This window comes from Aedes albopictus, chromosome 2 (assembly GCF_035046485.1).
Source record: "Aedes albopictus strain Foshan chromosome 2, AalbF5, whole genome shotgun sequence".
Taxonomy (NCBI): domain Eukaryota; kingdom Metazoa; phylum Arthropoda; class Insecta; order Diptera; family Culicidae; genus Aedes; species Aedes albopictus.
This window is the reverse complement of record NC_085137.1, coordinates 494,695,431-494,723,097: the sequence shown is the minus strand read 5'-3', so window position 1 is coordinate 494,723,097 and position 27,667 is coordinate 494,695,431. Positions and strand designations below refer to the sequence as shown.

The window sequence follows — 27,667 nt, the reverse complement described above, 5'->3', positions numbered from 1 at the left end:
TCTATATTCTAGCACTGAAAAATAAAAATGAACATATTTGATGTTTAACATGTAATAATGTAGGCCTAATAAACGGATATCAATAAATTGCGCGCCCAATGGTCATTAAACAAAATGACTATAACAGTAACAAAATTAGGCTCAAATTCGATGAACAACCAGACCACACTGATCCAGAGCCATGTAGTTTCACATACCAGATGAAATAAGTACATATATTTGATGATATTGTAGAGAAAATCAAAAATTTTGTTTTATCAGATGCGAAATTTAGCGACCTGTGCGATTTTCTGCGGTTTGAAAATTCTGGTTGTCTTCATCTTCAGGCGCCGCCCTGTAAAGGTTAATGACCAAAATGGGAATTTTTTTAATTAACTTTTCAGAAAACTAGCCTGTTATAGATCATGGAACGTTGAAACATAGATTGGTTAATGTCAAATGGACGAAAATGAGGTTTGAAGTTGAAAAACACTTTCGCATTTTTTCCTGCCGCATACTGTTGTTGAAGAAACGGCCCTTAACTCTTAACATGCACATCCTTGCGTTGATCGGCTGCCACCCGATTACACGTTGTCGCATCTTGCCCAACACTATAAATCCTGTTCCCAGTTCATTGGTGGTGTCAAAGCTTTGGTAGAAGGAAGCCGCTCGATGCCCGCTTTTCCACACTTTCTGTCCAGTCCAACAAAGTTCCTGCAACGCCACGATGTCGAAGTTGCGGGGATGTAGTACGTCGTAGATTATCCAGTCACATCCTGCGAAACCTAGTGACTTGCAATTCCATATTCCAAGTTTCCAATCGTAGTCCTTATTTCGTCGCGTGGGTCTTTGCCGATTGTATCGAGTCGTATTTTCTCCTATGTTATTCGCAATGGGGATTTTTACGGGTGGCTTATTGGGCCTACGCCAACACTCCTGTCTCGCCGGAGGGTCATCGTGCCAGTTCTGTTTAACGTCCCAACCAACACTGGGACGACTACGCTGATGGGGCTACCACCTTGGATCTAGCTGGGCGTGATGCAGCGTTTCTTCAAACAGACGCTGTTTGAGCCGCACCTCCTTGGTGAACAGACGCTCGGGTCGTACCTCCTCAATCTATGTAGCTGAAGTCAGAAGGACAACAGAGCCCAGACTGCACTACCAGGCTGCACATGAGGCAGGAACTTGTGAGGACCAGAGCTATGTTGGACGCTCTCCTTATCGACTCACCGTTTTGCAGCCTGGTCTATCCGAAGTCTCATCTGTATAACCGAAACACAGAAAAAGAAGAAGTAGTAGCTGTTCTCCTTAAACATGACAGCTATCCACTATACAAAATTAATACTCGTACTAAAAAATCTTGATTTTCCAATTCGTTGCATAGATAACTATTGCTATAAATGCTATAAGTACAATAAACCCGCAGTTATTCATCAAATCACGGCTCCATTCTCGGTCGCTTCAAGATCTTTACGTAATGGAAATTGCATCTTCGTGTCTTCCACACGATAAACGGTTGCAAGAACTATCAATTACCTATGCAGAACTGCAGAAGCACTCATGGAACAATTGCCGAGAAGCAGACTGTTTCACAGTTGAGACGTTACTTCAAAAAAAGAAGAGGATGAAAAGTATCGAGATTATACATAACGATTTGAGTGAGTAGTAATTATTTTTATGCCATATCTTCAACATCGTTCACCCAATATCCACCATAAGACTAAGAGCAACCATGTGACTAAACAAATTTGTCTCCAGCACCACCGCCTCTCCACACCGTCTGATCCAACGATGACGAAGATCACTCCGTTCCAACATTTCATAACAAAAATGAGCATGAATTCGAACACACAAATAAATACCTACGGCTCTGGCTCATTCCGAGATCCAATTCGATCCGCGTACTTTCCTACCCATTATTGCATTGCATTGTGTTGTGTTTTCTAGTCGGTGCACTTATCCGATGCAGTAATGGAAAATAGCAACTCCGTAGTCTGTCCAAACAAATGTTGCGAAAACTGAACCAGGCAAGCGGAATTCGCTACAGGCTGTCTCGGCTTCTGCTATCGCATCGTAAGAAAACCCCATCAGCAGAGAAGAAAAACGGCCTCGCTAAAATGTTGCAAAGCAGTAAAAATGACGACGCGTTTCGCCTTCGCTTCGCGGATACCGGCGCGCCGTTGGTTGGTTGGCGCGGACAGCAAAGGCGGACGAATGACGACGGTACTGTTTGCTGATTCAGAGAGGCGGACTAATGCAATGAATAAGCGCGGCGCGGTGCACGGAGTGAGAAAATCCGGGTTCGGTTTTATCTAGCCTATCCGATCCGTCCGAATTGTCGTGCACGTGGCCACACGATCAGTATAAAATTCGCATTTTGGCCCGGAACAATTTTTAAAATTTGATCACACACGAAAAGTGCAACTCGTAGTATGTCGCATCTTGATTAGGAATCGAGCGGTACTTCAATTTCTTTTTCCGTGGGTCTGCTCAAAATGTTGATGTGAAAGAGAAATTATTGAGCTGATTTAATGAACACTGAAAGTGACATGCGATATGTGTCCCAAAGGTAGGGTGAATCGGGGAAAAGTTGGGTGTTAATGTTTCCAACAAAAACTCTAAATTATATTTGAGGAAATTAGAAGCACGGTAATGTTACGACAAAAACCATATTTGAAACAAATAGTGCTTATTAGACTGTTGAAAATGCTTTGACATCCATGTGAACATGAACAACAGAAACCAATGAGATAACTGCTTGGGACTAACATGCATATTTATTTAGTGTGTGTGTGTGTGTGTGAATGCTGGTGATCTTCTATTATGAGGCGACAATGGCACCTGCTACGTCAGGTTGCAGGTCAACCTGTCTTTTGTCATTAAGCTTTGATGATGAGTCATGAAACCATAAAGCAGAATAGTTGAATCATGCATCAAAACAAACGAGTCAAGCTGTCTTTCGTTACACAAACCTATGAAGCCATTTGTCTTGTCATGCCCATTCTGATCGGCGATGTTTCGTGGTAAGGCAACAAAGTTTGCTACTTATTGATTTTAAAAGTAAATTTATCTTTATAACATCATGGCTGTTACAAAAGTGTCATTTTGAAAACCGCAAAGGCCGCGACAAGCTTTTTGAAATTTGGGCCAAATTTACCAAAGCTATGATATGCATGATTTAGATGAATCAAACTCATTTCAATCACACAGAAAATCAACTGTTCCATCCTCATATTGGCTTTTATTTCACTCCAGATGAAGAGCATTCCTATTGATAAACATCTTGACAGAAATCCTGGAAAAAATCTAAAGTAAGTACTTAAAGATCTTTGGGCAACATTTTGTGAAAGTTTTCAGAAACTTTTTTAGAAATTCTTGGATGATTTTCTGCAGTTTTTTTTTGTGAAGATTCAAATGAAGTAACCCTAGTGCAAATGTATGATACAATCTCCAATAAAACTTATTCCTTCAGAACATATTAAAAAATAGGATGACATTCCTGGGACCTTCAAACCTTTAGGCAGATTGTCACTAAATTTTCAGAAAATTTTTATTTAAAAATTCATGGGATAATTTCTACAGATTCAAATCAAGTAACAGAGTGATTTTATAATCGTTTCGAGAGATATTTCTGAAAAAGGAGATTTTTCGAAAAAAAAAGTTTGGCAAAGGTTTTGAACATAAGGCAATTATCTGTAGAAAAGTAATAATTCATTAGAAATTGATTATAAGGATTCTTGCGAACACCCTCAGAGTTTCGGTAAAAAAAAAATAGTAAAAATGTCGTCCATGTAGGATCTCGGAAACTTCAACGTTTCCTTCAAGTATTCTGCAAAAATATCCTCCAGGAATTCTACCAAAAAACCCTCAATGGCTGTGCCTGCAATTCTGCATAATGCATAAGAAAATTCTGCAATTTTGTTTTATTGGTATTGGTATCATGACTCAATTTACAACTTTTCGCCAATGAATCGAGAAATTACAAATATTTGTATCATGAAAAAGGCTTATGGTTTCATAAACTAAGGTCATGGTTTTAGGCTAGAGCAATAGACTACTTGCATCATGATTTCATGACAGAATTCATCCGTTTTCAGCACATAAAATGTAAAACGTAACGTCGAGGCTATATTATGCCATGTAATATTTTCATGATGTATTTCCAGAACATAAAATCACACACATATATACAAGGGGGACGTGCGTCGTATACAGAAGGAAATAGTTCAGTTCTGTTGGTTTGACATATTTTTCTCTTATTTTGCTTGGCTTGCTTCATTTCGATTTTTCCAGAAATTTGTTTTTAAACTCTACTAAGAAGCTATCAAGGATATTTACTAGATAAAAATCGCGACCGTTTATATTTTTTCCCAAAAAGTCTTTCATTATCTTCCATATTTTTTAAGAATTTCACTAGGTCAAAAAATTTAGAAACCAGGAAATTTGGGAGAAATTTAACCATGAATGCTGTAAGAGCTTTTCACACAATTCATCATTCCTGCAAGAAAAAAAAAGCTGCAGTAGTTCTATCTGAAAGTGACGAAAAAGCTTCTGCTCCATAGAGTTTTTCCTGAAATTGCAAAACCGTCTTCAAAAATTGTTGCAAGAATTTCCTCAGACAGTATTTTCACTAGGGCCATCATCGTTTCAGTACTCCGCTACCTAGCGGTGAAGATATAACAAAGTCATTCCTCGATTTTCATGATAACAAAGCAGAAGAACTGAATGACTGGTTGCACTGTAAAGTCAGCACCAGCGGATAACCTAAAAAAACTCAATGATATTGCGACTTCTCAGAGGGATTTCTTTAAAACACCCTCCAAATAAAAGAAATAATTCTCTTTCTTGTGAAATTCCTCTATGAGCTCTAGAAAAATCTATCAAAGATTCATTCTAAAATTCGGCCCTGGTATTTCTTCAGAAACTCCTCAAGCGATTCCTTCAGAAGATATTTCAGGAAATTTCAAAAATGTCTACCATGAATGCCTTTGAAAATTACTCTGGTGTAGAAAATTGCTTTTTTATCTGTATTAACGAGATTTTTAGCCCTAGGCTAGTTCATCTCGGGACCCACACTTTACTTCCCTTCCGAAGGAAGAACTCACATTTAGCGAGTTTGTCGGGAGTGGGATTCGATCCCAGGTCCTCGGCGTGATAGTCAAATGTTCTAACCATCACACCAGGTCCACTCCAGGAAATTGTTCCCCTTAGAATTTTCTCCGTAGCATTCTAGAGACTACCCCAGAAATTTATTTGAGAACTTTTTTATAGAACCTTACGGATATTGCTTTTCAGAAAATTCTCCGGGAATGCCTTTCATAAAATCTTCAAAGGAATTTTTTTTTAAAGTTTTTTCGAACATCTTCCATGCATCGCTTCAAAAATTACTCTAGAAATTCTTCTAGAAAAGCTTTCTTGGGTTTCCTTAACCTTCCATTAGTTTCACGGTTGTACAACACTGACAGCACCACGATAATGCGAGGGATTTACAACGTGTTGTATAAAATACAACAGCGCAATTACTCGAGGGCTACAAATCCTCCATAGATTTTTTTTTTCAGGAATCCGAACGAGAATGCATGAGTTTCTTTAGAAACTATTAGATAAGAGACGAACCAGCCAAGGGCTGAAAATCTCTATAATAAAAACAAATCAATTAATCAATCTTTCAGAAAAATTCATACACATATTCTTTCAGGGATTCTTTTAGAAATTTGCTTCAAAAATTCCTTATGAGATTCCTCTATGAATTTGCTCAAGGATTTCAAGTTCAAAACTTCTTTGGAATTCCTCATCCTATGCGAGGTTGTAAATCCATTGGTCATAGAAAACATCAAAAAGCTGCTCGAACAGAATCCTCAAACTCGTTTTATGAGTATGTACTTCAAGTGCATGACGCTGGCTGAAGGTTCAAGCCCATCTCCAAGTAACACCAATCGTGTCAGTTCTTCACAGATGGTTCAAAAACCGATGATTCGACTGGGTTCGGTGTCTGTAACGAATTTCATAGCGCCACCTTCATGCTTCAATAACTCTGTTCTGTATGCGTTGCGGAGCTAGCGGCTATATATTACACCTTCAGAACGTCAGCTCAGGTGGTACGTTCTTCTCAAGGAGGGAGATTTAAACCTCAAAAATATATTACACCTTAGAGTAGCACTCTTCCACCTGAGCACTACTTCATTTTTACCGACAGTCTAAGCTCTCTGGAGGCTGTTCGGTCAATGAAACTGATGAAGCACTCAGCATACTTCCTGACTGGAATACGCCAAATCCTGAGTGCTTTGTCCTAACACTCATACACCATCACCATGGCTTGGGTCTCTTCACATTGCTCAATTCCGGGTAATGAGAAAACGGACTCTCTGGCTAAGGTAGACGCTACCGAAGGCGATATTTACGAGCATCAAGTGGCCTTCGATGAATTTTTTGCATTTGCCCGTCAGAAGACCTTGATCAGCTGGCAACACAAATGGAGAGATGGTAGATGGTTGAACTTTACATCCCACAGGTGTCGAAGAAGTTATGGTTCAAAGGGTTGGATTCAGGCCGCGATTTCATTCGTAATGTATCGGCTGATGTCCAACCACATACCTTCCGTATTGGGCTCTCGGGTAGCAATCTCTGTGTCTACGGCGTGGCTTACCAGGATATGAGCCATTTTACGAAGTGACAACAATGTTGATAATGATATTGATTTTCACGGGTTATTGGACGCTACCTCCTGTCAAAATTCATTCATAAAATCGGCTCGTAAAATGGATGTGTCGTATGGGGATGCGATGAGTATCGTGAGGTCGTGAAGTTCTCCGGGTCCGAGGAAAACAACAGAAACCCGTTGGAGAAGTGTTGACAGGCCTTGATCTGGAATACATGAATCTGATTTAAAAGTTTTTGAAACATATTGATCTCAGAGTGTGATGTAGTACGTTGCATATTTTTGTTGTCAGCCAATTGGTTTTGTTGTTTGCCCGGAATCACTTTATAATTTCTAGAATTTAAGGATTCCTTCAAAATTTTCTACCTGAATTTCTTTAGAAATTCTTTCAAAGATTCTTTAATAATTTTTTCCAGTTTGGTTAGTTTGAAATACCACCATAGATTTGTTCGGGAAATGCTCTAGGGGCTCTATTGAAAATTCCCACATGAACATGTCCAGAAATTACATTACGAATTCATCCAGTAAATTCTGCAGAAATTTCTCCAGAGATGCATGCATTGTTATTTTCAGCGATTCGGGCAGGAATTCTTCTAGAGATTCCTGATTTTGATTTCATAAAAGCTACCTTCCAGATTTTTTGCCAGATATTCCTCAATATATTACCCCAAAAATTTATCCACCGTTTCCTCTAAAAATAATTCCAAAAATTTTTCCACTGGTTTTTTATGAAATTTATTAAAAAAAATCTATGGCAATTCTTTTAGAATCATCTCAATAGTTTTTTCTAAGGATCTTTGCAGATGCTTGTCTATGTGTTACTCCAAGAATTCGGGTTTTTTCTTCAGAAATTTGTCCACAGGTTTCTCTAAAAATACTTTTAGGTAAACCTCCAAGGGTTTTATTAAACAAAATCTTCAGAAATTTTCCTAAAAATTCATTAAAACTTTTTCTAGCAAGAAATTTTTGAGAAATTTCTTTAGAATTATTTTAAGTAATTCCTCCTGGGATTTCTTCAGGAATATCCCTGGGATGTCTTTGCATATTTCTCCACAGAATCTTTCAAAACTACACCCTACGATTCCTATAGGGATTTTGCTGAAGATTTCTTCACTACCAAAAAAATCCAAACTCATACAGCAATTGCTTCAGAAATTCTTCCTAGAGTCTCTCCAAAAAATCTTTGAGAAATTTGCAGAAATTCCTACGTGTATCTTTTTTTTTAAGAAATTGCCCTTGTGTTTCCATCAAAACTATCTCCTGGGATGTCTACAGAGATCCCTGCAGAATTTGTTCAAATATTCCTCCATGGATTTTTCAGGAGTTCCTCCAGAAATTGCACAAACATTGCTGAAGAGTTCTTTAAACAATTCCCGAAGGAATTTCTAAAGAATATCCCTGGAGGATTGTCACAAGGAATCCCTTGAAAACTCCTAGAGATACCTTGGGAAACTCCTAGAATTAATTCTTGTAAATGTTTCGGGGGATTAAGCATTCCTGATGCATTTTTCGAAGTTATTTTGTAAGCAATTCCTGAATGAATGCCTAAGATAATACCTAGGAGAATTTCTTCTGCTTCTTCACATTAATTTTGTACCCCTTTATTCTCAGAAAAAAAAATAACTTGAGGCTTATGAAGCAGCTCTGCAAGTAATTCCAATAATGCTTGAGAAACCTTTGGAGGGATTCCTCAATGAATTTTTGAGGCATACCTGGAGGATTTTCTGAACGAATGCTTCACGCTATGTCCAAAGGGAAGTATTATGAAAAGTGAATGTACCTCAAAGTTTTTTCGCTAGAACCGTATTTTTGGACCTCTAGATTCTGAATATGTGCGATTTAAAATCATCCATCTTGGGTTTTTTTCCCATACATTTTTGTATGGGATGAATTTGACCTTAAAATGACTTTTTTCGACATTTGTATGGGAAAATAGGAAATAATCAAAAATATCAAAAAACCCAAGATGAAATATTTTAACCCGCACAGATTCTGAAACTAGAGGTCCAAACCTATGATCCTAGGGAATGAAATTAGAGGTACATTCATTTTTCATAATACTTCCTTTTGGACATAGCGTGTGCTTGGAAGATCTCCTGCAGATACCTCTGAAGGAATCATCAGAAACATTGCTTATACGATTTCTGAAGGGATTTGTACACAAAAAATCATAAACTACTTCCTAGAGGAACAATTTAAAAAATCCTGGAGGAATTCTTTAGAGAACCACTGAAGAAATTAAAAAAAATTCTTAGGAATCTTTGACATAATTCCTGGAAAACTAAAGAACCTTCTTCAGAGATTCATAGAATAAATTATTGAAAAAATCCATTAAAATGCTAAGGCATAGATTCTGGAGGATTTCTGCAGGAATTGTTTTGCTTCTGTTCGGATGAGCAACTGCGACCAGTATTTAGATCCTTTGTGGAAATACACACTATCCTTAATGCGTGTCATATTACCTATTGCCATTGAGTGGCAATTAAGGATGAATTGCTGTTCAGTTCCTGTTTTGTTACACAATCGATTTAATTTCTAAAGAAATACGCGAAATTTTGAAAGAATTTTTGGAAAAAAATATAAAAAATCAGTGATTCTTCAGGAAAGCCTGAATAAATCCAAAGAAATGTCTGGAGGAATACCTAAAGGAACTATTGGAGAAACCCTGGGAAAAACATCCAGGAGAATCTCTTGAGCATTTTCTAAAGGAATTTCCGAAAACCCTGAATAAATGGAGTAATACCAGAAGGAACTTCTGGCGAAATTCAAGCAATAATTTCTGAAAAAGTTTCTAGAAAATTATCTAAATTTCTAAAGGAAACCCTTGGAGGAATATGTGAAAGAAATTCCGAATCTTTGTGAAAACAAATCTCTTAAAATTTCACGTTTCGAAGAAACGTTCGGAGGAATTCCTAGAGAAACCCCTGGATAATTTCCTAGAAGAATTTCGTCAGAAATTTCTAAAAGAATGTTCGGGGAAATCCCAGAAAAAAATTCTGATAATTTTAATGGAGGGATTCCTAAATATCTGAAGAACTACATGAAAGAATACAATCATAAATTTATGTAGCAATACTGGAGGAAATTTCCTATGTTAAGAATCCCTTAAGAAATTTCTGAGGAATCTCGTGGACCAGTTTGAGATATTTCTTGAAAAGCTCTTGTAGGAGGAAAAATTCCTGGAGGCATTTCTGAAAGAATCTCTGGATGAATTCCTGGAGAAATTTGCAAAGATATTCATGGACCAGGATGCATTTTGAAAGGATACTAAGAGGAATCTTTAGTTCTTGCTAAAATCATTCTAATAAATCCTGCGAGAATCTTCTTTGTGTAAACATAACAGAAAATTTTTGATAAATCCGCACAGAATCCACATAAGAGATTCTGCTGGTGTCCGTGAAAATGTTTTCCTGGGGGCGTACCAGTATAAAGGGTGCTAAAATTTGAAAATCGTGATTAACCAGCTCTGATATTACCATGACAGCACCGTTGCATCCCAGTTTACCCTTCAGTAGGTAGAAGGTATGCTGTTGATAGCAAGGGTATAGGAGGAGGACTTTCGTATCGCCCGTTGATGGAAGTCACGCATTCCATTCGCCCTCTCAGAAGGGTAGAAAGAAAGGTAGAAGCAGAAGAAAAATGATCACGTCAATCATACCGCAGTTGTTGTTTCCAGTCCCACTCCCAGTCGTTGTATGAGAATAGATATGTGGGTTCCTGATTTTCAACTCTATGAACGACCGAAAGAGAATGTGTGAACTAATTCAGGTGCCACGCAGCATACTTGGTACACGACTTCAAACGCGATCCGATACGGTTGAATATTTGACTGCGGCTTAGGGTGGTTTGGTGGGAATGAATGAAACCATGCCGTTAGATTTTCTACTAGATTTTCTAACCACTGCTCAGAGTCATGAACGAAGGTGAGGCAAAGCAAACCAGAAGTTCGTCGTCTATAGGGCATTGATGTCTTTTCACTATCTAGAAATGATCAATGACTTCCCATCGTAATTAGATACGCTTTCGTAGATGCTGCATTCCATAAATTCCTGCTTGCTTGTAGTTTTTAGTGAGGAAATAAAAAATCAGGACATGATTGATTAAATGCAAGTACAAAATTATCATTTCGGCAGTAGTCTGCCATGTTGATTCAAAATTAGCATTACTATGAAAAAATATTGTATTACAGTCAGGTCTTTTTTTACGCGGTTTTCATTTACGCGGCCGCGTAAATGAAAACTCCATATAAAAAAAAATTTCATCGTCTTATTTTTGCATGATTCGTCGAGAAATGGTGAGACTTTTTTTACGCGGTTTTTCGAATTTTGAACTGAGTTTTTTTTTACGCGGTACGTATCCCCCGCGTAAAAAAAAACCTGACTGTACTATGTTATGACATTCCATTGACAACGTGACAATCGTCTTTATCATTGCCTCATATAGTTTTAAAATTTCTCTATTCAAGACATTTGTTGCTTGAAACTAGATAATTGTCATAGGTTTTTGTACCTAAAATATGGCCAATAAATATGCAAGAATGCATATGCTTCTTTAAACATGAATACACGATTCCTTGCTTCAAGGCAAACACAGACAAAACTGAGGAAATTTGCTTAAAGGGACGACGGTAGAAAAACAAACAAAGCATGATTACTAACATCATCAAATGGATTGCACAATATTATACTTAACTCCATTTGACTGCAAATACCTAAATGAGCCCTAACCTAAGACAAATTGATCCGTCCGTCTTGGCTGCCGATGCCGCATTTTATGAGCAGAGCTTCGAGTAACAAGACGGCGGATTCCACCCAATTAGTGATGGAGCATTCATTTCTCATGTTTCTTACAACCAACAACCACCAAGTTGATCATAACGAGTCTTTTCCACGACGACGATGACGACGACGACGACAACAAACCATGATGGTTGTGTTCGCGATCACAATCCCCACAACCATCACCAAAGTCATGAAAACACACAGATGAATGAAAGAGAAAAACTTTCTACTCGCTAAGGCGCAGTGTAATTTTTCTTTCCGACTCTAATGTAATCATCGGATCGTTTCTGTTACTCCTGCTGCTGGTGCTCTGTGGTACGCGCATTGTGTTTGTGTGAAATCAACCTTACTTTAGAGCACTGTTGTGTGTACGCGATCGAGTGTTTGCGCTGACTGGGTGTTTGGTTGCTTTGCTTCTCTTTTTGCTATTATGGCATAGGAGTGGTAGGTGATTCACCATTTCTCAATCAGCTGAAATTTGCCAGTAGTGTGAATGGACGAAATGGACCCCATTGGCAGGTCGTGAAACTGTACAACGTTCAAATTATCAGGAAAGTTTAATTTTGATTCACATAATAGCTTCGCGATCTGGCAAATCCATTTAATTAGGCTATAATGTTTCAAAAATTACTACCTGAACCAGTGATACATAAGATTTAATACAAAATTGGAAGTAAATACAACCGAAAAATTCAATCAGCCTTAGCTTTTAATAACAGAACTAAGTATTGAATCAAGTAGTGTATAATATACAGCTTAAATTTCTTCTTCTTCTTTCCACTGGGACTGCCTTAGCTTATGTGAGTAGGGGAAAGTGGTGTAAAATGCCATTTTTTTTCAAACTTTCATCGTTTTCAATGATAAATAGCCTCATTTATTAGGCTTTCAAAGTGGTAACAAAAACTAGACAATGTTTGCATGATACTTCAGCAGAAATATTCACGAATCTAAAGCATTTTCATCAATTTTAGCGACTTTTAAAGTTGGTTCGTAAAACGGAAGTTGTGCAAAAAGGCCATCTGCCATGGGGTAGGATTCCACTTCATGAAACCATTCAAAAATTACGTCTAACATTTTTCGGGCTTTTTCGACTCCCTTTCCCTTTTCTGTTCCGCATTTTTCGTATACTCAATACATCGAATGTCAAACACAGCCATAACCCCCGCCCTCCTCTAAATGGTAGTCGCCATTTTTGAATGACCCCAAACATGGATATCGTAGACAAAAACAACCATGCGGCTCCATGTGTGTCTCAATCTCTTTGGAAACACATGGGGTTTCAGTCCTGGGTACCCACGGTGGTGCAGAGGGCCGAATTGAAAGATTTCCATCCTGGACGATTGCCAGCCATCGCCTTGACCTGTGGCCAGGTCAAATTTCTGTCGACTTGCTTATTTTTTTTTTGTTGAGGCTGCGCCACCATGAGCCTCTGGGTCTACCTCTGCTGCGATGTCCTGCTGGGTTCCAATCTAACGCTTGTTTGCAGATTTCGTTTCCGCCCCTGCGTAGAGTGTGGCCGAATTTCTCCCGAATTTCTGTCGCTATCTGCTTTTGATGGGATTTTGGTGCGTCGACTAATCTGGTTGTTTTTCCATACGTTTCTTAAACTCGCAAAAGCAGCCCTCGCCTTCTTGATCAGTGCACCTATGTCGATCTTGTTGACGTTGATGGTAAGACCTGCCGCTGAGGAGTGATTAGCATGATCATCGAGCTTGCTCTGCATATCAGAGCGCCGTTGAGCTAGGAGAGCAACATCATCAGCCAGTTTGAAGTAATTTAGGTGCTCCATGGTAATGGACTGCCACAGCAATCCACGATTTGGTTCACGGTCAATCGCACCAACCAGGATCTCGTCGATTACGATGAGGAACTGTAGCGGTGATAGTATACATCCTTGCCTCACTCCAGCAACGACCCGGATGGGATCGGACAAAACACCGTTGTACAGTACTCTGCACGAAAATGCCCTGTACTGTGCTTCAATGAGGCCGATGATTTTCTCAGGGAGACCCTTGCGCCGGAGGGCTTCCCACATGTTTTCGTGATTGAGACGGTCGAAAGCTTTTTCGTAATTAATGAACATCAGGTAGAGCGACTCTTGGAATTCATTGATTTGCTCCAGGATGATACGGAACGTGACAATACGGTCCACACAGGATCGCCCGGCACGGAATCCTGCTTGCTGCCGTCGGAGAGTTGCGTCAATCTTCTCCTGTAGCCGGTTAAGGATCACTTTGCAGAGGACTTTGAGAACGATACACAGTAACATGATGCCCCGTCAATTATCGCATACACTCAGGTCGCCCTTGTAGGGTACCTTTACTAAGACGCCTTGCATTCAGTCGGCCGGAAATGTCGCGATTTCCCATATGTTGCACAATAATTGATGCAGTAGTTGTGCGGATACTACGGGGTCAGCTTTGAGCATCTCAGCTGATATGCGATCGACCACTGGGGCCCTGTTCGATTTCATGCTACGGATGGCTGTTTCTATCTCCTGCACTGATGGAGCTTCGGTGTTGACACGGGTAATACGTCGAACTCTTGGCGGATCATGCTGAGGTGTTGATGGCGTGACCGAAACTTTAAAAAGGTTTCCAAAGTGTTCGAACCAGCGTTTCAACTGGTCAGCCGGATCGGTCAGTAACTGTCCAGACGTGTCTTTCACGGGCATCATAGCATATATCTTAGTCCCACCTAAGGCGACGTGAAACCTCGTAGAGGAGACGGATGTCGCCGGTGTTTGCGACTTTCTCGCCTTCGTCGGCTAGGGAGTCCGACAACGCTCTTTTGTCCCGTCTACATGAACGTTTCACTTCCTTCTCGAGAGCCGAATAGCGTTGACGGGCTACGGCTTTCGCACCTTGTGTTTTCGCTCGATCCATCGCGGCTTTGGCGTTCCTTCACTCCTCTATCTTCCTCCAGGTATCATCTGTGATCTACTCCTTTCTCCGGCTCACCCAAATTATTCTGGAAAAACATGACTAGCAATAAAAACACCAGAAAATTTCAAGCAAGAAAAACCGGAAGTTGCCAGTTTTCATTGGGAAATCAAAGGTTTTTCCGTGGGTTTGGTGGCCTAGTTTCTAGAATAATGTTTTATGTATGTTTGCATTGATATCATTACCCTATCTTGGCATTTTGGATTTTTTTTCTCCAAATTTTGTAAAGTTTATATGGCATTTAAATATGGCGCAAAGGGTTTATGGGAAATTTAAGCAAAGCATCAATTTTAAAAAAACATGAATTTTACATCACCACTATTGATTTTTAAGGATACTTACTCGATGAGCTACAACACGTAGCGATGAATTCACGCCAAACGAAGCAATCGCCTCTAATAATCTCGGCCCTGGACCAATCGCATCCAGTCACCTTGAACGTTTAGGGTCCTTAGATCATCCTTAACTGCCAAAATCCAACGTGTGTGTGGTGTACCAACGACCCCTTCCTGGTTCTCTGCTTAATTTGTTCCTCCGGCATACGAACTACGTGCCCAGCCCTGCGCAGTGTGCCGAAGTTATTGCTTCACTATATCCATCTCTTTATCTTTCGTCGAGTATTGCTCACAGCACTTAACGTTCAAAGACTCCAAAGGCTCTCCGATCCCTTCTCTCAACGTTCACGATTTATGGCCGTATAAAGCGAGAGATTTTTTTTTATTCTTCAATCACTTAACCTAGTCCTCTAGGGCACTGCGTAAGCCATTCCAATTGGAAACTGTACTTACACTTTGTACAGTGCCTAAATTAATTCCATTCTAATTCTACTACTATGCCATTGCGCTGGTTTCACTTTCTACCCTATCATGGTAGAATGATGAGCACGAGGATGTTGATGTGTGGCTGTTGGTTGTTCATTTTTCCAGTCCAACTGGGGGTCCATTATGAGGTGCCGTTCGCCGATGTCCATGTATCTGGGTCCGTTTGAGCCATGGGCTCAGAACGAAGTCAGTGCCAGCTGCTCTCAGGGGGAAAGAGTAACTGACGAAAGTGCCGGGGTTGGGATCGAAAAGCGAGACTTGTACAACGCGATTTTAGCCTTCGTTAGCTGCATTTCGTATACATCGTCCGTCTTCAGTCCGTCTAAAGTTGCGAACGATGACGAAATTTCATTCACAACCCGTATACTTGATTTCGATCCAACGAATTAGTTTTACTGGAAAACCATGTTCGCCTGATATTCACAGATGATGGATGCCTTAATCGGCGTCAGTATGTTATGTTGTTTTTATTTTAAACAAAATTACGGATGATATTTTGTACGCCGAATTCCTCTGTAATTCTCGCACAAATCGAAATGCGCTGACGTGACTCGTGCTTGGCTGCTCTAGCTCTTGCCGGCTCTATCGTGACCCTTGCTTCTTCTCTTCACTTCCCAATCTTTCGTTAGGTTGCATCAGTGATCCACTCTTTTGGCTAAATTTGCAGATGATTCAGGTTATTCTTGTTTGTGGATCGAATCAACACTACGGTCCTGCTGATCAATCCCAATCGAATCAACCTAATATTAAGGCACTTCGTGGCACTTGTCATAGTGTGTAGTTATTTAATTCATTCTGTAATAAACCGGTAACTGAAGAAGTCGTCTTCGTGGCGATGTTATTTTCAAGTCTTCCGGAATCCTATGGCCCTTGAGTCCCGCCCGGAGGAAAGTCTTACTCTCGAATTCCTCAAGGGTCAGTTACTAGATGCGTGGAAACGCTGGGAGGAACGCCAGGCGGCAGAAAAAGTACCAGCGGTGTCGGCTTCGAACGAATGCCTGGGATTATTCGAGCTGATGGTGGTGGTGAGTACCCCAGACAACCAGTAATCGTATAGGATGTTGCATAAGATGATAAAGTGGAGGCCATATGCGTGCATGCCTCCATTGAGGCGCATGTAAAATGTACGCATATCGCCTCCACTTTAACATCTTATGCAACATATTATACGTTCACTGGTTTACTGGGACTCCAGCATCCTTCTGCACCAAACGGCACCTCAACGAAATGGAATCGCTGGGAGAAAGAATCGATCATTGCATTGGGTTAAATGATGCGTTGCTTGCGGACCAATGCCGATCTTGACAAAAAGTATTGGGGTGAATCTATCGCTGCAGCGAATTACCTGCAGAACATTCAACCTGCGAAAGCAGCGAGTGCGACTCCGTATGAACTATGGCACGCTCAAAAACCATCGTATACCTATCTCCGGGTGTTTAGGTCATCAGCATGGGTATATATTCCGTAATTGACAACAGAATGAAGACTGATGACAGACCGAGTGAAATGGAATTACGTGTCAAGTTGAAGGGGCAGGACGGTTTTCAAGATTTGTCTGTTGAGCGGGCAATTGACGAACGAGTGAGTGAAGCTGAGTCAGATCCAGTTGTCGTACCGGACGATACTATGATTGCTGCTGTTACGAAAGCGGACGTCATGCCCGTCATTTCCCGAAGATTTATAAGGCACCCTACACACTACTCAAACGGTTTGACCAACATTGCCACCGCCCCCAGGTTGGTCGAACCAGCGAATGTTTCTGCAACCGTATGACAAACTGCCAAATCGTGTTGCACCAACATGTCACTTTGGTTGCACCAACATGCTTCCCCATTTGAAATCGCACTATGTTTGTGCAACAACACTACACACGGTACGATCGGTTCGTCAAACATTGGCTCCGCCCACCGTTGGTTTGAGTAAAATCAAACTGGTTTGATTTTTGCCGACCAAACCGTCAACCGTCAAATCGGATTGACGAACTGCCAAATCGGTTCGTCAAACAGCATCACACACGGTCAAACCACCAACCTGGGGGCGGAGTCAATGTTGGTCAAACCGTTTGACTGGTGTGTAGGGTGCCTAAGGCACATCCATAGGCAGTGCGCCGAAACGATTTTTATTATGCGGTGGAAAGTTGGGCTGATAGAACCGAAGTTTCAGTACATTGAAGACAACGAAAGCTGGGAGTTGGTGAACCTACCGATCGGACGGAAACCAGTAGAATCTAAATGGGTCTACAAAATCAAGCGAAGTGCTTAAGCTAATATTACTAAACAAGGAACGATGGTGCGTCAATATGATGTCAAGACTGCCTTTATATACGGCAATCTTGAGGAGGAGATTTGCTTTCGTCAACCAGCCGGATTCATCGTACGCGGACAGAAAAAAAGCTACTTCTTGATAACAAGAACTACCAAAAGCTAAGTGGACAACTGCTGTATGTACCGGTGAACACTAGATCGAGCATTTCAGATTCTGGGACAGTAGGTTATTGGCTCAAGGTCTCATATTAACCTTCCAGGACGCGCGCCATCAAGCAACCGAAACTGCACCGCGCTCGCGCTGTAAAAGCGAGGTTTTTTTTGTAGTGTTGTACTTTGTACAACAGCGCGCGCGCTGAAGGGTTAACCGTGACAGGGATTCTGGAATAATTTTTAACCATATTTATTTCGGGTTCAAAAATGATATCTAAGGGCATGAAATTCCTCCCATAGGGCCTAAAATAAATCCCATAATTAATGTCCTGGGTTTTCCGGAATGGGTATTCTAGTTGCTCTGCATCAGTTGACCTTCCAGTTTTATTGGACTTATAAGCAATTTCATCGTTCGTGCAATTCAGCATACTTGAGTCATCACCTCACCGGCACACTTATCTAAATTTCGAGGTCTCGAATTGGATCACTCATCGTATAGTGAGCATGTTGTATATCCTCTTCCCAAACACCTCTGTGCTACAAAACAAGTTGCTACAAAGTAGGTCTGTTTGTCTAGTACAACATAAAAAAGCATTACGCGCGCGCGCTACTTAGACCTCGCGTACATCCTGTTCTTACTCGTTTTTATCTTTTCCATTTCTACGGGGCGCTGCTGCATCCGAGATGAAAGCGCCTAGGCCAGAAACGAGCAAACACGTTTCCGTACATACCGTACTCCGCGTAGTTGAAGCACACACAATGAAATAAGTCAGAGAGATGCATGTGCGCCTCGCTCGTTAAGTCAACCTGCGAAGCAACTTACGTTCACCGTCAAGCCAGCCACCAAGTAGACCCCGAGATGCCACACAGGCGGTGCTGGTGGTGAGGGACCTTGCACTGGGAGGGACGTGCGCAATGCGCATGCGACACACGGACTTGAAAATTGCAGCTGGGTAGATAAGCCGTCCGTCCCCAAGTATGTAGGTGAACGCATCTATGACAGCGCACCGCTAAAGTGCTACTTATTTTTTAAAGTTATGTGCAACCCAGGCGCACAAATTGTGCACGACTAACAACAACAAGATCCAATAACCAGATTTCGACGAAACGCGAGCGAGTGAAGGTTGCAGGCACCGTTAGGATATCCGCCTTTTTGCTAATCAAAGATATCCGCATCTTGTTTGAATCTGGGGCATATTTGAGTTTGATACGTACGAGATCAAGAAGTAGTAAAATCGCAAGGTACTTGAGCTAGTGATGTGGCGATAGTTTGGCTGAAGCAAAATGTAAACAAATGTGAGCAATAATTAGCATGGAATGCTTCTTCGCTCGCTATTGGGGAGGCTGAGAAGACTAGAACCGCGCATGTTTTCTAAAACAGTGCACTGGAATGTGAACAGTTCTTCTATATATTTTAAATCTACTTCTTAATGAAAGACTATGTTTTAATTACAAGCGATTTTGATATTGACATTTGATTAACGATTTGTTTCAGTTTAAAAAAAAAAACATTTAATTTATTCCGTCAATAAAATGTCTATTACTTTGAGAAAATTTTCAAAGCTTGAACCACGTTATTATTTTTTCTTTATATTCCGAAAGCCTCCCCCTCTTCGTGGTCTTTTGTTTATACATTTTTTTTTTAATTTGTATGGACCATGGTCTTTACCCTAAACTACCTCCCCCTCTTCCTAAGAGACCACGTGGTTTATGGATGGACCATTGTAGCTTTGAGAAAATACAATCTATCACATGTATCTAAATTGTGATGTTATACAAATATTTTATTTAGTAAAGTGTATAGAGCAGTGATATATGACTTGATCCCTCGATCAAATAATCACATTTTATTATTCACATAGAAAAACGAAAATCATCTTCAGCAAAGTGCTTCCATTTTCATCCTACCATAGAAAGCAAAGTTCTTAAGCGCTATTTGTTTGATAACAAAAAGAACGGAAACAATTAGTGCTTAAATCGCTTATTTTTGGAATAAGATGAACATGTGGACATAGGCTGAAGAAGGGTACACATACCCTACTTGACGTTCATGTAACCTTAAAACGTTGTCGACTTAGGCAAAAGGAACTCTCAAGAAAGAACATATATTTTCTACGTCAATGTCCAATGTCCATCCATGTAATCCAGCAATATAAATAAGACCTCTCTGCCACAAACGACAAAATTAAAAAAAAAAACTAAAACTCATTCTCGATTTTCGTATGAAAACGTGTTCTGCAGATCAAATTACCAACATGCCATGTAATCTAATAGTTTTTTTTTTTCGTTTCTTCCTTTTTTAGGCATCCTGAATTAACAAATAATTCTACCTTTGGCCCACCATACACACCATTAGTCGTTCCAATGAAGTCTTCAGGAGACGATCACCCGCTCTCCTGGCAGCAGCAGCAGCACCAGAAGCCACCACGAAAGACAAAGCACTTTCAGTCTGAACGAAGCGCCAATTATCGCCGTCTCAGCCTGTAGCACAACCACCGCCGAGTCAGATTATCGACGTCTGCTTCATCGTCATCTCGTTGTCGCCAGCGCAGAGACCCACACCGGAAAAGATCCGACCTCACCGAAGCAACAACCAGATTGCCATCAAAGCCAAACCCAAGATACACACATACATAATAACAGAAATTAGCGTGGCGCAACGATTTCAGTATGAAATTGCCTCACAATAGAACCATCGTTAACGGATATCATTAAGCAAAACGAAAACGAGAGTGGGAGCGGAATTTGCTGATTGAAAGCGAAAACAATTCACGACAAAATCAAAAGCGCAACGAACGCGCTGAGGTAAATTTGCGAACAAGCGAAACGAAACCGAAATCCAAAATGTCATTCAAACGATCGTGTCCCGGTAGAGGCAGCAACGCCATAGCCATGCTCATCCATCAGTCGTACGTATGCGGCCTGATCGGACTGCTGGTGGCGTCACAGCTGTCACACGCGACTACGCCTTGTAGCAACTCAGAAGACTGTACAAACGAAAGCCTAGCCACTAGCAGTAGTAGCAGTAAATCTAGGAGGTCGGCGTCACCCATACTCAATGACGTCGGAACGAGAAATAAAGACTTTCTACTTTTTGAAAACAATAAAGTTGATCAGGACGTACCGCCGTCGACGAAGCAACGAAGCGGGAAGGACCTGCTTGATGACTCGTTTCAGTTCAGTAAGAATATGGCGATGAACTTGACGGGATCATCGCCCAATGCACCACCCTTCATAGTGGCGAACAACATCAACGGACGACAAAATGCGAACCCGGATATACAGGATATCATCACCGGTATCGTGAAGCTGTTGAACGGCAACGTCAACGTACATGCCAATACGCAACCAACTAGGAGGCACTCAGCCACTAGAATCAACAATAGAGGTCCTCCAAGAATCTCAGAAGCTCAACCAGTCCCGAATGAGTTCGAAGGCGACTTGAATACGCCTCCGACATCGTCGCGGCCTCCCTATAGTTTCGAACGGCCACAGACACCCGTAAGGCCCTTCCTTACGGGTGTACCCATTCCAGAGCAGATTGTGCCTTCGATGCAACAAACCAACCGACCTGGATTCGTATCACAGAATCGGCCTCCCTGGCAACGACCCAAACCAAGACCTCCTATATCCCCTAACCGAAGACCTATGCCGCCGTACAAGCCTTATCCGACAAATATTGATTTCGTAAAACCGGAGATCGATCACTCTCCCATAACGGTTGCTCCCAGTGAGAGCAACTCAATTAGCGAAACTACCGAAAAGCTCCAAACGACTGAAGAACCGGAAGCTAAACCCCCCGCAACAACAACTACTGAGAGTGAGGTGCATGAAATCACGACCGATCCTCCGGCCCCTGAAATCAAGGAAGAGAAGCCTGTTAAAAAGGCGGACAAACCGAATGCGAAACCACCCATGACAGAAGTCCAATACACAGTTGAACCCGCTGGAGCAGATCATCCATCAGATAATAATCCTACTTCGTCAGAACCCTTCCACACCGAAGTTCCAAGCGTATACGAAATCAACTCCATCGAATATCTACCGGCAACTTCGGAACCCACTACCAGTGTTTCACTAGAGCCATCCACAAGCGACACATCAACTCCCACAGAGTTAATCACTCCAACGAAGACGCTCTCCCCTGCCACCATGATCTCAACTTCCACTGGTACCACAGAAAATACACCCACTTCTACTTCCACCTCATCCATGGCCGTCAATCACAAGTCCGAAGATCCAACCAGCAGTTCCTCCATTCCAACACCATCCTTACCTCCACCTACTCCTTCCACCACAACCGACTATCGCTTCCACCCACGACCCGGTCTAGTTCTGGACGATCCGGATTTCAAACCAGGTGGCAAGAAACCCATCATACGAACTCAAAACCACTACCAACCACAACCGGAGATTCACCAATCTACCGGAGTGAACCTTCCCAACTACGGCGAAATATTCGATGTGACATTGTCCGCCATTCAGGGTCCGGCTGGTTCCGGCTCGCAGCAAACAATCAAAATCAACCCGTACCGCCCGCAGAACATCCAACCGGATGACGACGCCAGCATAATACTGACCGCCACCGGTGACGAAGGCTTCGTATCGATCGATGGCAAACGATCGTACATCGATCTGTTCGGTGATTCGAAAACGATTGCACCCACCTCGACCAGCGAAGTGGTTCGTCCAACCCTCGCGCCGGGAGTAACCGGAACGGGCTACGCCGTAGCTGAAACCGAACCTCCTCAACCGCAGGCTCCTGCCGTAGTACCACAACAACCACAACCACCACCTCCTCCACCACCCCCGTCCACTCAGCAGTCCCCTCCGGCACACCGTCCGATCCACCATCGGCCGAAGTACCCGCTACCCCCGGTTCGAATCGACACCTGTATCGTTGGAGATGATTCGACGTGCGACCAGGCGCAGAACGAACGCTGCAAAACGGAGAACGGCGTGTCCAGTTGCCACTGTCGACCGGGGTACGCCCGCCGGAAACACCGGGAACCATGCCGGCGGATAGTGTCCCTGATGCTGTCGATGCGGGTGGACAAGATCTACGAGCGGAGGATCCAGTGGGACAATGTCCTGGCCAGTCGGGACAGTGAGAAATTCCAACAGCTGAGCTACGAAGCTGTCCGGGCGGTAAGTGCCAATTTTATACTTGAAAACCTACTTGAATTAGGGAGATTGTCTTCAAGTAACCATTAGTATGATATTTCACCTTTTTGGGCTGGACAATATAGAGCATGTCAGCTCCTGAGTTGCCCTATAGGGTGTCCCAGAAAATATGGGCACAACTTTGAAGGTCTGCCATTTGGAAACGGATGCTTGATCCATCTTTATTTTCGCACATATCGTGCATTAATATATCAACATCAAATGCCAATCATTAGATCTAGCTTTTTACACATTGTTTGAATGCGATAGATCATTCCCTAAAAGACCTTTTAAAGCTTCTGCACAAATTTCTATATTTTTCAATCACATCGCTTAACAAATTATTTTCCACGCATGAAATTAAGCTTGATAAAAATTTCAAAAAATATATCCGTGAATTACTACATAGGTATCTATGTTACAAATATTGAATTGAATTGAAAACATATACTTTCGAACCTGAAAATTTAAATCAAACTCAAAAATCAATATTTTTGAAACCTCGAATTTTAAATATTTGAAAACAAGCTCATTATACAAGACAATCATTATACATCATTATACAAGACCATCATTATAACGGAAAATCAGCAACGGAACCAGGATCTGAATCCTCTGGTTCATGAAACGGCTTTACCATTTCATGGCACAGTCACTAGTCACCCACTATTACCACCGGCCCTGTCATCTCCCCGATGGCCACGCTTGCCACCTGCATCTCGCGCTGTTGCTACAGTGCCGTGACGAGCTCTTCCGCATTCATGATCTTATCCAGGTTTTTACACTGGAGTCGCTCTACTCTTTCGCCGAGGACTTCCTCCGCCAAACATTTGTGCCTGGGGCCCGTGCACTCGGTGGCCTTCCTAAACTCAAGGATCATTTGATCGGTACGAGTACGTCTAATTCTGCGTACGTCAGCCCCCAAATCCGTGAGCTTAGCATCGTTCTTTATTGCCTTCAAAACCTCCGAGAACTTGGACTCGTCGGTTTTAATGAAGAACGCCACCCTTGTCTCGCTTTCCTGCAACTGCTCTATATGATCTCTTTTCAACTTTTGCTGCTACATCCTCCAGTTTCGGTTTTCCTCTAGTGAAGATCTTGCCAACCCACTCCTTGAAAAGAGACCTCACTGTTATCTCCACTACTGTTTTAATTTAGATTGTTGAACAAATAGCACGAGAGAAGATCAACCACACCCCTGCATTAACACGACCAAGAACAAATTACTGATAGGCGTGCCCAGGTAACTCACAGGGTTCGTTTACGACCGAGTATGCTGATTATATACAGTGTATCGAACAATTGTCCGTATAGCAAATTTTTTGTCAAGATAATTTTTCATTCAAATGTTAATAACATTTTTATGCGTCAATCAGAAACGCTGAAATTTTGACCAATCATGAATCACATATAAAAGCTCCATTGGTAAACTTTTGAGCGAGATCGAATAAGTTTTCTGAAAGTTATAGAACTTTTAGTAGAACTTATAAGATTTTTGTACACATTTTTAAAACATTATATCTCGATATTTTTTTTTCATTTTTTTTGTGTTACATCTTATACTTAAGGCGTTCATATTCAGCCATGTTTGGGGTTTTATATTCACTACAAAAAAATATGAAATATGTGCGTATGCAGTTGACGATGTTTTGAAATTTACTATATTTTTCCACCAATAAAATGCATTAACTGAACGGAAAATCCATAGGACCTACTCTTCATATGTAGTTTAGTAGGTCCTGTTTAAAACTATATCATTAAGAGAAAAAAAAAACACTTGGCACTTTTATTGATCAAAATATGATAAATTTCCAAATAACACTCTGAACATTTACAGATTTTTCATATTTTTTGTAGTGAATATTAAACCTTAAACGAAGTTGCATATGAAAGCCTTAGGTATAAGCTGTAACACGAAAAATATTGAAAAAGTTTCATCAAGTACATATTGAGATATAATGTTTTAAAAATGTATTCAAAAATGTTATAAGTTATAATAAAAGTTCTATAACTTTAGGAAAACTTATTCGATCTAGCTTAAAATTTTACCAATGGAGCTTTAATGTATGGGGTATAATTGATCAAAATTTCAACGTTTTTGATTGACGTATAAAAAAGTTATAATCATCTAAATGAAAAATTATTTTGACCAAAACATTGCTGTACGGACAATTGTTTGATACACTGTAGGTTGAGTAAATCTGCTTATGAGATACCCGAGCGGTATGTCCTCGGGTTATGTGGGGATCTACTCACTAGAACCTCATTCTTTTTCTTCCTTACCTTCGCGGTACATTCGTTAGGGAGGACTTCGAGAAGGGAATGGGCCGCACATGAGTACACTCTCTTTCAAAAGTTTTCCACCAGCTATTGCCTTAAGTTGTCCTCTCTCCCTCTGGAGGATTGAGTACTGGCTAGCACAAATACCGCGTCTTTTGAGACTGTTCCGTATGCATTGACTACCTTAAGGCACATGGGCCTGTAGGAACTTTTGAGTCGCTTTACGTTTCGGTTGACCACTAACTAGCACATGACCTAGAAGTGACCTCGTATCATATTCGTCAATGCCATAATCTCCATACTTGCCCTTTAGCAGGCATATTCCATGTGGCTACCGAACTTCGGCTTATCATCGATCATGACCCCGAATTGCTTCAGTGAGCGCTTGGAGTTGATCGTGCACCTGCCTGTGACCACTGCCTGTTGTTCAGACTTGCGGTTGTATACCACCACCACATCCGTTTTGTGATGTGCGAGTGCCAACTGTCTCGACCTCATCCAATCCCCCACTATGCCAAAGGCGTACGTTGCTATCAGTTCCACCTCCTCTGTCGAATCATCGTATACCCCGAAGGTAATATCATCGGCAAAGCCGACCGGTGGAGGTGTGAGCCTCAATACGCCATTATACGTTCCACAGTTACGGGCCCAGGATGGACCTCGAAGGTACCCTCGCGGTGATTTTGTAGCTCCTTTCTCCTTCCTCGGTGTCATAGATCAGCACCCTGCTCTGGAAGTAGCTCTCCAGTAACCGGCATAGGCTATCCGGAACTTCTAGGTGGTGTATGATGCACTTGATAGCGGCCCAGCTGACGCTGTTGAACGCCTTCTTCACGTCCAGTGTGACCACCACGCAATAGCGGATTCCCCTTCGCTTCTTTTAGAGCGCTATCTTGGCCGTTTTAGTTACATTTCCAATAGCGTCCGCCGTCGATCGACCCTTCCGGAAGCCAAACTGGTTACCCGAGTCATCTGAGCCTCGACAGAAGTGTCCAGTAGGCAGAGATGTCTGTATGCTGACAGGTCCAACAAGTGGCTTCCAGTGTTTGGGCAGCAGAACCAGTTTTTGCCTTTTTCACCTCGCCGGAAATTCGCCTCTGTCTAGGCACATCTACATAGTTATTCTGAAAATGTCAAGGTTAGACTCGATGACCGTCTTAGTGTCGGGATACCATCCGGACCCGGATGTTCATCCAGAGTGACTACGCTGTTGCGATGAGCTTGTCGCTCGTCACCGGAGCAACATCAATTGGCCAAAGGGACGGGAGCCCATGGTCTTCCGGGGATCCGGGGAACGTTCTAGGGTGCTGATCGGCCCTTCGTTTTGGCCATGATGACCTTGTAAGCATCACCCCCAGGGGTTGTGTAGAATGCCTGGCAGAGATTATTGAAGCATTTTTTCTGTGCCAGTTTAGCCACCCTGTAGGCATCATTTCGCTCTATTCTATCCTCACCAGTGCGAGCTCTTTGCATTCGCCTCCTAGCCTTTAGGTAGGATGCACGAAGTGCTACGGTTTATGGTCACCACAAGTATACCGGTTTGCGTCCATTCCTGGGTAGGGATACCCTTGTCATTGCGACGTCACATGTACGGCTTAGGCCTTAGGGTTCCGACTAGATCGTCGCTAGACAGATCGTCGGTGTTACTATCCATGACCAATCGTTCTACAAATGCCGGCTTATCGAAGCGCGAGGTCAGCTATCCCCAATGGCTGTCATTGTTCCTCAGCTGCAGCTGTCTTTCCTCCGTATTCCATCCTGCATCGAATCACCAAATGGTCACTGTGCATGTATCCATTGACGACGCTCTAGTCCGAGCTAGAGTTTAGACCCAGGATCCAAAAGGTCACATCTGATGGACTCTACACCATATCCACTGTAGTTCTTTTTTATCGTCTACGTTCAGACGACATCCACGTTTAGACTAGCCATAGAATCGAGTAGAGCCGAGGGTCTCGGGCTAGACAGGTGGCTACTCCGCTCGACCACACAGGCGTTGAAGTCTCCACCGATAACCACGGGACTAAACTAGTGTGCTTGTTAGCGAATCTGGCATAGACGATAGCAAACATGAGAACTCGTCTAACGGCCATCAGGAAGAGGGGCATGACATCTGCAGTACTACATCCCGTTGCTCTTGGCTATTGAGAAACCCTTGTTCGACGTGGAAATTATTTCCTGAGTCTGAAATCGATCGGTTTTACAGATTGCCGCTAGCTAGGCCTTATCCGCTATCTAGTTACCACACTTTTACCACTGGAACAGGTGATCTGTAGTGCTATTCAAAGCTGGCAAAACTACACAGCAAAGTTCACTTCTGCATTTCCACGATTGTCACTGTTACGGCTCTGTGGTGCTTGTAGTGAATATTTTTCAATTTAGAATTCGAGCGATTGAAAAACCGGAGTTTACTACAGTGTTGTGACCACCACTTATTCTAGCATCGTAGGTAGATACTGGTCACACAATGGCCTTAACATAGACTGCTACTATGTACATTAGAGTGGGTCAACGTTGTATGGAGAAACTTTAAATTTGATTGTATCAACCCGGAACAAAGCTTTTTAAATCTATATGAGCGTCAAAATCAAATGTGCAAAATTTGGGAGCGATTGGTTGCGTCCCC

General features: G+C 41.9%; 1 protein-coding gene across 6 annotated transcripts in view; it reads left to right on the top strand.

Annotated features, from left to right (window-relative positions):
* LOC115254498 (uncharacterized) overlaps nt 1–27,667 on the top strand; it is a 95,247-nt gene that overhangs the window by 49,833 nt on the left and 17,747 nt on the right. For all 6 annotated transcript variants that reach the window (XM_062854284.1, XM_062854279.1, XM_062854281.1 and 3 more), the window contains exon 2: nt 19,902–22,746. In XM_062854284.1, the coding sequence (XP_062710268.1) occupies nt 20,443–22,746 (2,304 nt within the window). In that variant the 5' untranslated portion in view covers nt 19,902–20,442. The remainder of the gene's footprint in view (nt 1–19,901; nt 22,747–27,667) is intronic.